The 17,760-nt window shown below is 42.0% G+C and overlaps 1 protein-coding gene across 5 annotated transcripts in view; it reads right to left on the reverse strand.

Moving 5' to 3' along the window:
- The window catches only part of Uevld (UEV and lactate/malate dehyrogenase domains), a 57,927-nt gene that overhangs the window by 7,391 nt on the left and 32,776 nt on the right, over positions 1-17,760 (reverse strand). The window contains exons 7-8 of one of the 5 annotated variants that reach the window (XM_029562882.1): positions 10,794-10,938; positions 8,078-8,248 (exon numbers count right to left, since the gene is read on the reverse strand). The exons of 1 other annotated variant lie outside the window; for it this stretch is intronic. In XM_029562882.1, the coding sequence (XP_029418742.1) occupies positions 8,078-8,248; positions 10,794-10,938 (316 nt within the window). Of the gene's footprint in view, positions 1-8,077; positions 8,249-10,793; positions 10,965-17,760 lie in introns of those variants that run through there. 3 more of the 5 variants (XM_008831700.3, XR_003849333.1, XM_008831701.3) reach the window with 3 other exon arrangements.

Genomic DNA, 17,760 nt, shown 5'->3' on the forward strand with positions numbered 1-17,760 from the left:
GCGTCCCTATTCCCTATTGGCAATTTGGGTAACCCCTTCAGAGGATGGAGTGGTAAGAATAGGTGGTAGGAATTGGCTAGGCAGTTAGGGTAAAAAGCCCCCCCCCCAAAGTAGCTAGTTTCTTGGCTAAAAGTCAAAATGTCCTTGGGCCTCTTAGCAACATACTCTGTTCCAAAGGCCAAAAATGTCAAAAGTATTTGGGAGCTTGTATCTAATCCTTAAAAGATTTTAGGGTTACCTCTTCAGAGGGGGGAACATTAGAGTAGCCAAAGTCCCATAAAAATAAATAAATGAAAGAAGAAAAAAAAGAAAAAAAGAAAAAAGTGATGGGGAGATATGAGAGGTGTTGGAGGGGAGGGAGTAGGCATGGATTTGATTAGAACACCTTACATACATGTATGAAATTCTTAATAAAGTTTTTGTAAAAGTTGCCAGGCCAAAATCCCTGCACTTGGGAGGCAGAGGCAAGCGGACCTCTGTGAGTTCAAGGCCAGTCTGGTCTACATAGTGAGTTCCAGGCCAGCTGGGACCAAGAGGAGACCCTGTCTCAAAAAGACCAAAAAAAAAAAAAAGTTTTTGTAAAAGTTAAAAAAAATAAAAAGCATAAATCTGGAAAAAAGATTTTTCTGTATGAAATACACAAAAATTTAACAAAAAAAAACCTAAAAAAATTAAAAGAGTCAACAGAAAAAAAAATTCAATGCACATGGCTGGAGAGATGGTTTAGTGGTTAAGAACATTGGCTGGGTCTTGCAGAACACCCAGGTTCGAATTCCAGCACCCACATGGAGGCTAATAAGCAATTGTTAGCCAGTTCCAGGGGATCTGACACCATCTTCTATCCTCCTCAGGCAGCACATTTACCCAGTGCACTTACACACATACGGGCATAACACATACACACACATACACACACACACACACACACACACACACACACACACGCACACATTCAATGCAGTACATTCAAGCTGAAGATTTTGAATAGTGGTGTGGATTAAGTGTATACATCAAGCATGTACTTTACTAATGAGGTGCTTCCCCAGTTCCCAAAGACTGGATATTTGTGCCATACTTTACTATTAACCTGAAATTATAATGCTTTGGAACCATGCCAATATTCACCTGTGTGATGGCATTCTTTTATACAAATCTGTTTTGTGGTAGGTAAAGCAAAAATACATTTGATTATATAAGATTATCTTATGTTCAAGATATTCATTAAAAAATCAGGCCATTTAGGCTCTGGAGAGAGCTCAGTGGATAAGAGCACTCCCTGGCTGCTCTTGCAGAGGACCTGGCTTCAGTTCTCAGCACCTATATGTCACTCCAATTCCAGGGGACCCAATGCACTGCACATATGTGGTGCACTTATATACATGAAGGCAAAACACATCAAGAAAAATAAGTAAAATATAATAACAACAACAACAACAAAAACAAATCAGCCAGGCATTAAGGGCATACACCTTTAATCTAGCACTCAGGAGGCAGAGGCCAGTGGATCTTTGTGAGATCAAGGTCAGCCTGGTCTATATATCAAGATCCAGGCCAGTTTCAAAGCTACAGGAAGACCTGTCTTAACCAACAGCCACCCCCAAAATCAGGCCATTTTAGTGATATGTTAGCAACAATGGATCCCATAGTATACAGACACCACCATCCTCAAGCTGATTGTTAGTTGGAAGGTTCCCTGGTGCAGGAACTATGCATTCTTCTGTGTCCTCGTCAACATATTCTGTATTATGATGCTGAGGACATAAAATAAATACGGAACCAATGCCATACACCATTCCTGATTACATGTGGTAACAAAGAGAAAAACAGACATGCAATAGTTAAGTTGAAAAATAAGGAAAATTTCAAATTTTTTTAAATGCTGGAGAGCAAACCCAGGGCCCTGTTCGTTCTAGGAAGATGCTCTGGCACTGTGCTGCAGCCCCAGCCTCCCTCAAGATTTCTATGCAATTAAGAAAAGAAGTGCAAAACCAAGAACTGTTCTATGAAAAATACACAGCACGTAGACAGGCTAAGGAATTTTAAAAACATTTTACTTTGAAGGGTTATACATGGATTATTTTCTTAAATTTTCTGTTATAATACTAATATATTAACAGTAATAAAAAATGGGTAAAGCGAGGCATGGTGGTGCACACCTTTAATCCTAGTACTTGGGAGGCAGAGGAAGGTGGATCTCTGTGCAATCAAGGTCGCCTATTCTCCATAGTCAGGCCAGCTGGGGCTACAAGGAGACCCTGTCTCAAAACCAACCAACCAACCAACCAACCAATCGACTGAAACCAAACCAAACCAACCAACCAGCAAAAACCTACTGGGGCATGGGGCACTTTTGCTAACTGAAACACAGCATTACAGACCTTGGAAAGATGAATAAAAGGAGCAAGACAAGCCTAAGACTCAGAAAACTGGGTACTGCTGCCATCATACGTTCACACATACAGAAGCAAGGTGGGTTAATAGGGATCTCCCCATTCTGTGTCTTCCTTCTGTATGTCCTGACTTGTAAGACACAAAAACAATGTGCAAAGGGGAGAAAGCTTCACTAAGTCCCAATATTCTTGTGAAAAAGTTAGCAGAACTTTCAAATCTGCCACTATGTGCTTAATTAAACTTTTCAATTTACTTACCGGCTCTTCAAATTTCATAAATGTATATTTATTTTTAAGACACTTTACTTTTTATGTATATGAGTATTCTGCTTCTATGTATGTAAATGTACCATGTGCATGCAGTATCCACAGAGGCCAGAAGAGGGCATCCGATCCCCTGGAACTGGAGTTATGGATAGTTGTTAGCTGACATAATGAGTGCTGGGAAGTGAACTTGGGTCAGTGCTCTTAACCACTAAGCCATTTCTCTAGCCCCATTTAAGCCATTTAAAATACAATATTAAATCAATCTTTATTTTGAGATCCCACTCTTCAAAAAATAGGCCCCAATAATTTTAATGAGAAAATGCCCGCAAGGCTGGGGATATAGTTTGTTGGCAGAGTACGCACTTGGCGTATACTTGTATTTAGCATGCACAAAGCCCCAAGTTCAATTTCCAGCTCTGTATAACTATAACCAGGTGGTGGCACCCGGCTGCAATCCCAGCACTCAACGCAGAAAGATCCAAAGTTCAAGGTCATCCTCATCTACATAGCAAATTCAATGAACCACATGAGACCTCATCTAAAAAACAATAAAAAAAACACCAAAAATATTCCTATATGATCTTTTTCATTACATACAATACCCAACCTGTGCCAGAGGAGATGACCCGACACTCTGCTCGGAGGTCTAGTCCTTAGATTTCTAAAACACTATTGCAATGCACATAGGATTTCAATACCACAGGTAAAACTAGATGCTCTAAAGAAAATGTTCTGCTAACCATCTGATTTGGTGTAGAATACCTGGATGGTCTTTGGTCACAAGACGATGTCAGGATCACTGACACCAGTGAAGCATTCTAAGCTCAAGACATGACAGTCTGGTGGAGGGAATGACAGGTAACTAACTGTAACCTGAGGCACAATGACAAGACAGTGCAATACTGGTTATAATACAGCATGAACTTACCTAGCCTTGAGTGCTTTCTGGGAGACATGGCATTTAAGCACAGTCATGAAGGGGAAGCAGGAATTAGCCAAGTGAACGGGTGTTCACAGAAAGCAGCAGCAGGCACAAAGGCAACAGAGAGTGCATGAGCCACTCAGTGCACTGCACGCTGACCACCTGGCTAGCACCGAGTGCCCAGAGGCATGGCAGATGAAGCTGAGGAAGGAAGCAGGAAATAGAGCCTCAAGGTCTTATAGGCTATGTGAGTCTCCCTAGGCGGTGGCTATCAATCTCTCAGCAGTAAGAATAATTTTCTTTATACCACTCCTATTTTTTTTTTTTTTTTTTTTTTTTTTTTAAAGACCAGGCTGGCCTTGAACTCACAAAGATCCGCCTGCCTCTGCCTCCCAAGTGCTGGGATTAAAGGCATGTGCCACCACGCCCAGCCTCTATTCTATCTTATAACTGCTTTACATGTCCTTTTGCCAATTTTTATTCATCACCATCTTATAAACCTGTAATAACTGCCATTTTCTGAGTGTTTACTCTGTGCCAGGCACAGTACTATGCTTTAAATAAAATTAAGTGACAGTGAGCCAGGTGTGGTGGCACACACCTTTAGTCCCAGCACTCAGGAGGCAGAGGCAGGTGAGTATCTGTGAGATTGGGGCCAGCCTAGTCTACATAGTGAGTTTCAGGCCAGCTGGGGCTGCAGGGAGACTGTCTCAAAAAGACAAAGAAAAGAAAAAAAATTAAGTGACAGCAAGAAAGAGCAAGTCTTTACAGTCAGACCAAGGTTTAAATCTCAGTTCTGCTATTACTAGATCTTTAACTTTGGGTAGTTAACTCATCTTTATGGAGCCTTATGTTTCCTCATCAATAGATGTAAAAAAATATCCTCCCTTCCAAGTTACCTAAAATTTAAATGAAATACAGAGGACCTGTATGAAAAGTACTCCATAAAAATAATAATGAATCATAGGGCCGGGCACGGTGGCACACGCCTTTAATCCCAGCACTCGGGAGGCAGAGGCAGGTGGATCTCTGTGAGTTCAAGGCCAGCCTGGTCTATATAGTGAGTTCCAGGACAGCTGGGGCTACAGGGAGGGAGACCCTGTTTCAAAAAGGCCAAAAAAAAAAAAAAAAAAAACCAATCATTAATTATATCGCATCATTACTGACTGCTAGTTCATATCTACATGTGATTCCAGCAGAAGGAGGCTCTAATTAGTTTCTGGCTTCAGAGCCAGAAGTATACTTGGATATGTATTAGTCTGTGAAGCAACAGTGGAAGACAGGACAAGTAAGGATCAGGTAGCTCTGTGGTTAGAGTTTGCTGAGCATGTACAAGGCCCTGGCTTGGATCCCAAGGTCTATAAAGACTAAACCACACAGTGATCTGCTGCCACTCTACAGAGATGGCAGGCAGGCAGCAAGGTGGACCGGGGAGAAGGTGAGCAGCTTCGGTGGTGCTTGTGATGTTCTTCACCGAGTGTGGACTCATGTTGGTTTTATTACTGTTTCTCAATTTGCACACACTCAACACTCTGTGGTGGGCCAGTGGTTAGGACTCACACAGGTATCTACTTCAAACGTTACATGGCGCTGGGTGACGTGAGCCCAATCTGCACTCACCTACATCCCTTACTTCTTTTGCTCCTTTGAGAACTCAGGACAGAAGGGCCATTCCCTTCCCCACGCTTCTGTGGCCTCTCAATGGCAAACCAACACTGCCTGCCTTCTGATCACCCCTATGACAGGCTCCAGACTTCCAGGAGACAGCCAGGTACTACTCTGTCTGCACAGCGCAGCCACATCAGCACTGCCTTAGACAGAGCAGGTGCTCAACATAAGTTTTTGAAAATAAATTCCTACACCTGGGATAAACCAAACATGAACTGCTTTTTCAGTAGGTTTAAAATGTTATGTTTGGGGGCTGGAGCAATGGCTCAGTTGTTAAGAGCACCATCTGCTCTTGCAGAGGATCTGAGTTCAATTCTCAGCATCTACATGGTGGCTAACAACTGTCCATAACTCCAGTTGCAGGGGATCCAATGATCTCTTCTGACCTCCGCAGGCATTGTACGGCACGGGTGCACTTACACACATGCAGGCAATACACTCATACACATAAAATAAAAATAGTAAATTTTTTTAGTAAAATGTTAAATTGTTTTTCTTCCTTCACCTAGACACAGTAGGTAAGCCATATTTAAAGCTTCACCATCTTATCCTTTTATGATTTAAGAAATTAACACTACATATATATGTATGTGTACATGTTTTTATTGTTGTTGGGAACAGCGTATGGACTACACTAGACCAGGCAGCGCCTACATCACGGTTGCCTATTATAATATATTTTACAATGTTCTTATTTATTCAATACTTATCATACATGAAAAACTATAACTTATTAGGGGGATGAGTTAAATAAACTATGATACACCTTTAATCCCAGCACTTGGGAGGCAGAGGCAGGCAGATCTCTGTGAGTTCAAGGCCAGTCTGGCCTACATAGTGAATTCCAGGACAGCTGGGGCTCAAGGGAGACCCTTTCTAAAAAAAACCAAAAAAAAAAAAAAAAAAAAGCAAGCACAAGGGGCTAGAGATATGGCTCAACAGTTAAGCACATTGGCTGCTCTTGCAGAGGGCCTGGATTCAATTTCCAGCACCCACATGGTGGCTAACAACCATCCACAACTCCACTTACTAGTCCATATTTTTTCACAGTACAAACATGGAATTCCTAACTATGTGCCTTTGCCTGGCTCTGAGTTCCCATTCCTGGAATGCCTTCACCACTGTTACCTATTCAAATCCTAGCTGTTCTTCCAAAGTCTAGTTCAGCAGCGGCCTTTCGTATCACTTGAGGTACTGTAGGACAGAGTTCTTTCCTTAGTGATTTCAACCTATGCCAAATGCACACTTGTACATGTCTAAGCCCTATAATAATACTTAATCGTTTCCTATACTTCTAGCTAAAATATTGGATAATCATTTGCAGTACAATAAAGCACAGACTGTGCTACACCTCGTTACCGTAGGACAAAGCATTCACATTCCTGCTTAAATGAACACAAATGCACATGAGAGCAAGTAGTACGGGCCTCACTTGCCGCCTTTACAGCACAAGACAAGGAAGGCACGGTTCCAGGAAGCACACTTTGGGGAACAAAAGTGGTTTATGTTGTTTTTCCTACAAGGAGCTGCAACTGATGCTTTTTTGTGATAGGGAGTATTTTAGTTACTTGTGAATGAGAATGTCCCCATAGGCTCCAAGGCTCCAAGGCTGCAGACATTTTTGTCCCCAGTTGGTGGCGATGTTTTGTGGCCATGCTGAAGAAGGCCCATCACTAGGGAAGGGTTTAGAGAGTTCTTAAGCGTCGCTGGATTGCCAGTCGCTCTCTGCCTCCTGCTCCTGCCACCTCCTGCCACTGTGCCTCCCTGCCATGATGGCTCTAAATCCCCAGGTACCATAAGCTCAAACTCTTTCTTTTTATAAGTTCCCTTGTCATAGTGTTTTATCACAGTAACAGAAAAGTAACTAAATACAGGGAAAGCAAGTAGCTTCTTGAAAAGGCCATAGGGTGAGAGGTTCTTTGATAAAGGGAAACAGACAGTAGTAGGCTTGCATTTAGGGAGACGGACCAGCCTTGGGAAAAGTAAACAAAGTTGGATGGTGGTGAGAGTAATGAGGATTTCTAAATGCTTTAGGTTTGTTTAAATGTTTAAACAAAAGATTAAAACTTTTAATTCTGGACTCTGAAATTCAATTTCAAACATAAAACCTGACCACGGGGTCTTGCAGTAAGCTCAAAAAAAAAAAGCCAGGTGTGGTGGCACACACCTTTAATCCCAGTACTCTGGAGGCAGAGGCAGATGATTCTCTGTGAGTTCAAGACCAGCCTGGTTGACATAGTGAGTTCCAGGCAGCTGGGGCTACAGGGAGACCCTGTCTCAGAAAGACAAACAAAGCTTGAGTATGACAGGGGCTTAAGTTGTAGAGCACTTGCCTAACACACTTGAAGCCTTTGGCTGGATCCCTAGCAAGACACGCATGCATGCACGAGGGAGGTGGCGGGGGGGGGGGGGCGCTGAGCAAAAGGGGAAGAAAGAGATCTGGCCCACGAAGGGCCTTTACAGAGCCTGCTTGTTAGGCAGAAATCACTCACTTAAGCTGCATAATTCTAAAGTCCTGAGATGGACAGGAACGCAGCAACCACTGGTGATTCAGCAGCACAGCTAATAAAAACGTCCTCCTGGGGCTGCAGAGATGGCTCAGTGGTTAAGAGCACTGACTGCTCTTGTAGAGGACCCGGGTTCGATTCCCAGCACCCACATAGCGGCTACGAACCGTCCTTAACTCCAGTTCCAGGGGAATCCGAAGCCCTCTTCTGACCTCCACGGCACTGCACAACACGGGTGCACTCACATACATGCAAGCAATACACTCATAAACATAAAATAAAAATAGCAAAAAAAAAAAACTTTAAAAAAAAGTCCTTCTTACCTCTGTCTTCTCCCTGCTCACCAACGACCCACACTTCTCTAGAAGTCTGTGCCTTCAAAACATCCCTGATAATGTACTGCAATCTCTGTGAATCCAGGTTGCATCCAATTCCAATCACTCCATTTGCAGGAAATGTGCTCAGCTTCCACGTCACATAGGCCATGATTTCCACTAGATGTTGTATACCAGATGAAAATACATAGATTAAAAAAAAGCACGCTTCTAGCCTAGCTCACAAATAAAGCACTGTTCTAGTAAGTTCAGCACACCACAGCTTCTGTCTACTCTTCTTAGGTCCTAAATGCACTGAGGCACAATATATACTGAGTGGGTCTTGTTATACAGTTCAGGCTAGCCTTCAAACCCCCAATCCTGCTCCCTCTGCCTCCCAAGTATTGGGATGACACAAATGTACCAACATGACCAGTGATATGTTTTTAATATATACTGAAAACACTAACCAGGCTAAAAAAATGATATAACTTTGTCATGAAATATAAATTGTTAGGGGTAGAAAATAGGAAAGTTTTCAGAGTAGTTGAGAGAGGTCAAAACTGGGGACTGGAGAGACAGTTCAGGGATTTAAAGTACTTGCTGCTCTTCCAGAGGACCTAGGTTTGGTTCCCAGAATCCACATAGTGGCTAACAATCGTCTGTAACTCTAGTTCCAGGGGATCTGATATCCTCTTCTGGGTTCCACAGGCACCAGGCAGACACAAGTTGCACATACATAGATGTAGGCAAACACTTCGAAAATTAAAATAATCTCTAAACATGTATTTAAAAAAGAAAGATGGAAACAGTAAAGAAAGCAGGGAAGGGGCTGGGGAGGCAGTTCAGCGGTTAGGAACACTGGCTGTTCTTGCAGAAGACCCAGGTTCGAATCCCAGCACCCACATGGTAGCTAACAACTGTCCATAACTCCACTTCCAGGGGATCCAAGAGCCTCTTCTGTCCTCCGCAGGCATTGCACGATATGAGTGCACTTACCTACAGACAGGTAGTACATGCATACACATAAAATTAAAACAACAACAACAACAAAAAGACAGCAGGAAAATAATTTCATTTCAATGAGAACAAATTTCCTTTTTTTTTGATGCTGGGGTTTGAACCAGGGCCTCAAGCATGCTGGGAAAGCACTCTACCACTGAGCCATAGCCCTAGCTCAATAATTTCACTTCACTGATAAATTTCTCTTTCATGTTGATCTTAGACTGAGCTTGTTTTTAAATTAAAATGCTGATTCATATAACTACTGTGACGCAGTGTAGCACTTCCAAGAAAAACACAACTACTGTTTCCCCTTCGTACCAAAAAGGGTATCAGGAATTAAAAGAGACCAAGGTCTCAACCAATTAGAAATGAAATTCGTGACTCATTACTTGAAACATGGGTCGTGTTTACAAACATGTTCACCAATATGAGTTTCGAATCACCTAACTCTTTTAGAAACATTTCTTTTAAGTGCAACAATTTCCCAAAACAATTTACAAAGTATAAAATGTTAAAAATGTACAGCGAGGGCAAGTGAGATGGTTTACCAGGTGAAGGTGCTTGCTGCCAAGCCTGATAAGCTGAGTTCAAGCCCAGTACCTATGTGGTGGAAGAAGAGAACCAACTCCTACAAGTTATCCTCTGACCTCCACACATACATGGTACATGTGTGCATGCAAGCACACACACACCAATAAATAATGTAAAAAAACCCTCTAAAATGTACAGTCATGGGGGCCAGTGAGATGGCTCAGGGGTTAAGAGCACTGACTGCTATTGCAGAGGACCTGGGTTTGATCCTGGCACCCACATGGTGGCTAACAACCACTTATAACTCCAGTTCCAGGGGATCTGACGCCATCTTCTGATCTCCATGGACACTGCATGACATGGGTGCACTATTACACAGGCAAACAATGCACTCATACACATAAAATCAAAATTAAATAAATAAAATAAAATGGATAGTGATATGCTTCCTAAAATAATACCCAAGACTTAACAAAATATCTTACACATAAAAGTCACTGCATTTTTCTCTTGGTTTTTTTTTTTTTTTTTTTTTTTTTTTTGGTTTTTTTGAGACAGGGTTTCCCTGTAGCCCCAGCTGGCCTGGAACTCACTATGTAGACCAGGCTGGCCTTGAACACACAGAGATCCGCCTGCCTCTGCCTCCCGAATGCTGGGACTAAAGGTGTGCACTACCATGCCCAGCCTTCTCTTGGGGTTTTAACCATTTTCTCACTAAGGAAATATATAGGTAACAATGGGAAAATACCACATTTCATTAAACTAAATCCTGTAAATTGTAATCTAGTTAATGACAGTTGTAAGAATTAACTGATTGACAGAATACAGATATACTGTTACTGTCCACTGTAAGAGCAATTTTATTGAATGTCTCTTAATATTTTAAAGTTCTTTGGAGTTTATCAGCATGGCATTTTTAAAAAAAAATATTCTATTAATTATTTTATGTGTATGTATATATGTGAGTGCACCCGTGTCATGCAATGCCACGGAGGTCAGAGGAGGACTTTGGATTCCCCTGGAACGGGAGTTAAGGACGGTTCATAGCCACCACGTGGGTGCTGGGAATCGAACCCAGGTCCTCTGCAAGAGCAGTCAGTGCTCTCAACCGCTAAGCCATCTCTCCAGCCCCAGTATGGCATTTCTACTGATAATGTGGACCATCAAATAAATCTGAAATCATCTTTACCTGGCTGAGAAGCGACAAGCAAGACAGCATGCTGACTATAATGTCCCAGAGCTGGGACAAGGGCTCTGAACATGTCCACATTATTCTGCACTGCATCCAGATAGGACTCGGAACTACCCAAAAAGTTGGCTGTGAAGACCACCACCTTGGAATGAGCAGAGGCAGACAAATCTAATGAATAAAAAGAAACAGTCTGAGCTCAAGAGTCTTTAATCCATTTCTAGTACCTGATAAAAATGTTTTTTCTTTCCTACAAATAGAAAGCTTTTAGGCATTCATGCCCCGACATCAATAATACAGAACGTTATTGGTAAGAGGATGCATCCCAGGGCCAGGCATAGTGGTGAATGGCTGTGATTCCAGTGCTTGGAGGTGGACACAGGACGATGGCAAGTTTGAGGCCAGCCTGAGCTACCTAAGACTGTCTGGGGAAAAAAAAAAAAAGTGATTGTGAGCTGCCTGACATGGGTGCTAGGAACTGAATTCAGATCTTCTGTACAGCAGCAAGTGCTCTTAGCTGCTGAGCCACTCTTCAGCCCCCATAATTCACAATTTTTAAAGAAAAATAGGCAGTATGCTATAGGCAAAGTGAACTGACAAGCACTGGCTTCTGTACTTTGCACTTAGGCCTAGCCTTTTGTGAAAGTGTCAAGGAGGCAGGAGGAATGGGGTCACACTAGGAAGCCTGCAGCACAGCTCCACGCCCCTTGTTCTGGCCTCTCCACGCAGAGTAAGTCAAGTAGTACTGCTTTCTTCATTTTTATTTACTATTTATTTTTTATTTTATGTGTATGAGTTTTTCCTGCATGTATTTAAGTACGCTGTGTGCACGCAATGACTGTTGAAGCCAGAGAAGGGCGTCTGATCCCCTGGAATGGAGTTACTGACAGTTGTAGCTGCCATGTGGATGCTGGGATCTGAACCCAGGTACTTGGCAGGAACAGCCAGTGTTCTTAACCATTGAGCCATCTCTCCAGCCCCAGGGTTTATATTCCTTTTTTTTTTTTTTTTTGGTCTTTTTGAGACGGGGTCTCCCTGTAGCCCCAACTGTCCTGGAACTATGTAGACCAGGCTGGCCTTGAACTCACAGAGATCCGCCTGCCTCTGCCTCCTGAGTGCTGGGATTAAAGGTGTGCGCCATCACGCCCAGCTTGGGTATATATTCTTAAGCTTCCAAGGCCATCTTTCTAAACAAGGTTCAGAAGCAGACACTTTTGCAGTGTGTTCACTGGAAAATGCATCATCCAATGTTAATTCATATTCTGACATAGTTGGAGAGGTAGTGACTCCAAAAGTACATCTTAAGATTTAAATTACAGTTGTTCAAGAGTCCTCAAGTAATTCCCATGGTCAAGGTTCAGAGTGGAAACCTGGTGATGAGTCAAAGCCTCAAGAACTGGAAGGGACACGTCAACACTTCTACACTGTTCACCTTATATGTGGTACTGTCCTAAGAGATTTCCACAGTTAGTCTAACCCACAACACAGAAGGGGCAATATCACCCTCACTATACAGAGGAGGAATCTGAGGCACAGAAGTTATGTGACTTCATCAAAGTCAAAGAGGTCATCAGCAGAAGAGCTGGATTCACGCCCAGGCAGCCTGGTTTCAGATGTTAAATACTATTACAGATGAGGAAACTGGTACCTGGAGAGGTTAGGGAGCTTGTGCATGTCATTAAAAATCAGCAAACAGTTCACTTTACAACTCTACAGTTTGGCCTCAACCTGTTTTGCCAGAATTCTCCTTTTCCTCCTTTGGCTTCATCCTCATAGTTGACTTGAGAAAACAGTAGCTGTCAAATATGATCTGAAAGGTCAAGAAAGCTCCCTACTTCATAAGATTTTTCCTGCAAGCTCCAAGCCTTTTAATCGCAGAGTTTAGAAACCAGAATTATTTAATGCTCTCTCATAAACCTTTGACTGAAAGCTGAGCATTCATTTCCAACATTTCCCTCATTTTCCTGATGTTGGCTTTTGTCAAATTCTTTCCATGTGGAATGTTACTATTCTTACGTTTGTTAAATGTCTGGGTAACTACTACATCAAACATGCTATGAAGGGAACTGTATCTTGTCTTTTCATCTCTCAGATTAGTCCCTTGGCAACTGTGCTATTTCCCTCACCTCTCTGCTTGTTCAAATCTCTCTAATCCTGGAAGGCCTGGCACACCTCTGTAATTCTCACTATTCAACTTCAAGAGTCCTCAACATCTGGAGAATTCTCTTGGCAATTAGTCACATGCTGCCTCTTTATTAGGAATCATTGCTTACACCCTGCATACGGATCATCTCACCTCAACTCTAAGCTGCATCTTACCACAGAAGACGTCTACTTCTGCCAATCTCCCGCAATCACTCTTGCATGCCAGTCTGGGTATTTATTAATAACCTAGGAAACCTAATGAAAATGTCAATTATCTTATGGATAAGGGGAATAGCTCTCAGGAATGCAAATCCCCAGAGAGGTCTGACATGTAGCAAGGTTTGGAGAACTGCCCCCTAAGCAACTATGTTCTTAATACTTCTTAGAAGGCACTCAGAGCTTTTATCTGATTCTTCGACTTTCCTTTGAAGTTGGTAATTTAATAAGGACTAGAAAATTATACAGCCACAAAGAGAATCAGGAAGAATTATAAGCATGATTACATAAACCTATGAATTATAAGGCTAGGGATCAGAATAAAATCTCACTTGACAACAGCTCATTCAATAATTCCTAGTAAGGTACTGTCATGCCACAGGTGATTTTGTCAAAGGAAAAAAAATAATTCTGAGTTACTGGGTGTGGTGGTGCATGCCTTTAATCACAGCACTGGTGAGGTAGAGGCAGGCAGATCTCTGAGTTTGAGGTCTGCTTGATTTACATAGTAAATTAATTCTAGGTCAGGCAGGGCTACATAGTAAGACCCTGTCTCAACAATAAAATTGTACTGAGCGTGCACAAATGTTACTATTTTGCAAGCAATAGAGTTTAACTATTTTCTGATGATCTTAAAGATGAGCTGACCTTGAACTCTTCATGCAGCCCCATAAATCCTTGAACTCCTGATCCTTCTGCCTCTCCCAAGGACCATACCATGAAGAGTTCATGCAACTACTATCTGCAGAGTGTTTACATTGTGTTATGCACTGTAAATTACCTAGAGATGATATAACTACACAAGAAGATTGATATAACAGGTCATACACAGATACTATGCCTTTTTTTTTTGGTCTTTTTGAAACAGGGTCTCCCTGTAGCCCCAGCTGGCTTGGAACTCACTACGTAGACCAGGCTGGTCTTGAATTCACAGAGATCCATCTGCCTCTGCCTCCCAAGTGCTGGGACTACAGGCGTGCATACAGAGGCTATCCTCTGTGACATGTGCATACCTGCATTCAAAAACACACACTCACTAGGGAAAAGGAGGCAAGAGAGGGAAGGTAGGAAAGGGAGGAAGGAAAGCAGGTTAGACAGTAGTGATGACTACACAACACTATACATGTACCAAACACATATTATGACTTAGTATTGAAAGTTACTAATGGATGGCTGGGTAGATGGCGCAGGCCTTTGATCCCAGAAGTCAGGAAGCAGAGGCAGGTGGATCTCTGTGAGTTTAAGGCTAGCCTGGTCTACATACAGAGTTCCAGGTAGCTAGAGCTATATAAAAAGACTCTGTGGCCTTGAACTCAAAACTCAGATATCCACTTGCTTCTGCCTCCTGACTGCTAGGATTAAAGTCATGCACCCCTACACTAGTCCTACTGTTAACTTATGTTTTTGTAATTTTATTTATGGGGCTGGAGTTCCAGTCAGCTGGGGCTATAGAGAAACCCTGTCTCAAACAAACAAAAATCTAAATAGTACAAATTACAACTCTAGGATGATCAATCAGTTATAATCCTTTATCTTATTAAGATGGAGTGGTACTCAAATTTCCAGGTAAACTTTAATTCCCCAAATTATTAATGTGCTTTTCTGTATCATGTGTTTATGAGATGTTAGTGGCCATTACGTTTTAAATTACTTTATATAATAGTAAATAAAGTGCCAACAGAAACGTATAACCAAGGCAGATCTGGTGACACAGACCTGTTCAAGGCCTCCTTGGGCAACTTAGCAAGACTCTGTCTCAAAAAAGAGCTGTGGATGGATGTAGGTCACTGTAAGAATACTTGCTTAGCATGTGTGAGGCCCTAGATTCAATCTTCAATGCTGGGAGAAAAAATGGAACTGGTGAACATAAAAATTGCTCCAAGATGCATTTAACGACAGGTAATTAATTCTGAGTCCCTACTTGGTGGTATGTCCCATACCCTACACATTTCTACCAAAGATTCTGTTCTTTCAATTACTCAATTATTTCATCAGTTATTGGTGATTAATGAGACATATAGGAAAAAATAATTTCCTCATGTCCTAAATGACTCACCCTCTCTAGGGTCAAGGTACTAAAGAGTCTCCTAAAGTGATCTGGAAGACTAAAGAGGTCCCTTAAGAATTTAAAACCTGGAAACCACAGGCACAAGAGAATATCCAGCTCCCCAAGGAACCGCTACAGGGCTTATAAAAGCACCATTAAAACAAGGTGCTTGTTTTAAAATACTCTTCCAGACAAGGAAAATGAGCCAGTTGTCTCCTGCAGGGATCCAAAGGCTTACTAAGCTGTGACAGGAGTTTTAGGACAGGTAAATCAGCTCTTCTGACCACTTGTAGTGGTCTGAATGAGCGACACCCCCTCTAGGCTCAGGTATACCAAATATACACTTTGGTCCTCAGTTGGCGCCACTGTTTGGTTAGGTTATGGAACCTTTCTTTAGGGGGTTCGGTCTTGCTGGAGGAAGTGTGTCACTGGGGGTGGGCTTTGAGAATCTGTAGTCTTGCCCCACGTCCAGTTCACTCTGCTTCATGTTTGTGGTTGAAGATGTGATCACTTGGCTTCCTGTTCTGGCTGCCTGCTGCCAGGACCATATGGACGCCCCCTCTGGAAATTATACACACACATAAATTCTTTCTGGTATTTTATCACAGCAACAGAAAGTAATTAATGCAACACTATTTTTAGTACATTCTGGCTTGTGAGACTGTGTGGCTTTACAGATTGTTTGGAAAACAGTCAAGAAATCTACAGGACTTTAGGAATGGCAAAAGGAACCCAAATCACTGTAGCATGTATAAGCCGACCTTTCATATAAAGTGGGATATTTTGCTCAATAGTCTATTGTTATTTGGGGTTGGATTTTTAAAAAATATTTTATTATTTTTATTTTGTGTATGTGAGTATATTGTGCACATGTATGTAAGAGTACCTGTGTCGTGCAACTGGAGTTATAGACGGTTGTTTGCCACCATGTGGGTGCTGGAAACCAAACCCAGATCCTCTGCAAGAACAGCCAGTGCTCTTACTCATTAAGCCATCTCTCTAGCCCCAGGGCTAGGTTTTTTGTTGTTGTTTTTGGCCCATGCAATCCTGGTAAAATATTTTAAGCCTGCATCCCCAAATATTGTATTTATCTGCATAAATATACCTGTAATAATATGATTTGCACACACTAAAAATAGGTGCCTTTCTTAAATTAAAAGAAAGAGGTAGAACGCAGCATCAGTGGGAGGTACCTATTGTCACCCTACTTGAGAGAAGGCAGGAGGATTGCCTGAACCCAGGAATTCAGGACAGCCGGGAAACAGAAAGACCTAATCTCATACACAAGAAAGGATGAGAGAGAAAGAACCTTCATCTTTTCCTTTTTATAAGGCTTGGAATCGACCCACAGGGCATGCTAGGTAGGTGCTCAACCACCATGCTATATGCTCAACTCTCTAAAATAACATCTTAAATTTGATTTATTTTTAAAAAATGTATTTTATGTGTATAAGTGTTTTGCCTGCACGTATGTGAACTACATACATGCCTGTTGCCAGAGGAGGCCAGAAAAAGGTGCAGGATAGTCTGGAACTGTAAATGTTAAAGATGTGTGTTAGCCACCATGTAGGTGCTGGGAACCGAACCTGGGTCCTCTGGAAGATAACTGCTGAGCCATCTCTCCAGTCCCTTAAATTTTATTTATTGATACAACAATCCTTTTTGTTCTCATTAAAGCTTATTCTAACAATGGTTTTAGCAAAATCAAAACAAATTGAATGTTTCTGTCAATCTTGGTGCTAAACCAAGAGGTAGATAGTACTACTCCCAGTTTATAGCTGAGAACACTGAACGTTGCAAGATTATGTAACCTGGTAAATGTCAGACTCTAATGTCCCTGAGCTAGAATGCAACTCCATCTAACTCCAAAACCAGTGTTCTTAACTTACACAACCTGAGAAAGAAGCAATCACAGAGAACAAATCTATTTGGAGATGTAAGTCAGAGACAAAGAATATATACTTCTGACCAGCTGGACTGAGTCTGAATATTCTTTGCTCATTTGACTCTTGCTAAGATAATAAATTATCATTGCTGTATAACTCTGGATAAGTCACTTGACTTATTTTAATTTTTGTTTCCCAATATGTAAAATGAGGGACTTGGACTAGGTTGATCTCCATGGTGCTTCTGAGCATTGAAAATCTAGGACGTGGGCCAAGGAGATGGTTCAGTGGGTAAAGGCTCCTGACAGTAAGCCTAACAACCTGAGTTTGATCACCAGGACCCACTGACACTATGGAAGGGAGAAGCAATTCTCAGAAGCTGTCATCAGGGGCTGGAGAGACGGCTCAGTTGTTAAGAACACTTGCCTGTTCTTGCAGAAGACCCAGGTTCGAATCCCAGCATCCACATGGCAACTAACAACTGTTCATAACTCCAGTCCCAGGGGATCCAACAGCCTGTTCTGTCCTCCTCAGGCACACAACATGGGTGCACTTACCTACATGCAGGCGTAACACTCATACACATAAAATAAAAATAATAAATTTTTTTTTTTTTTGTCTTTTTGAGACAGGGTCTCCTTGTAGCCCCAGCTGTCCTGGAACTCACTATGTA

This window comes from Nannospalax galili, unplaced genomic scaffold (assembly GCF_000622305.1).
Source record: "Nannospalax galili isolate Female #2095 unplaced genomic scaffold, S.galili_v1.0 scaffold615, whole genome shotgun sequence".
Lineage (NCBI taxonomy): Eukaryota > Metazoa > Chordata > Mammalia > Rodentia > Spalacidae > Nannospalax > Nannospalax galili.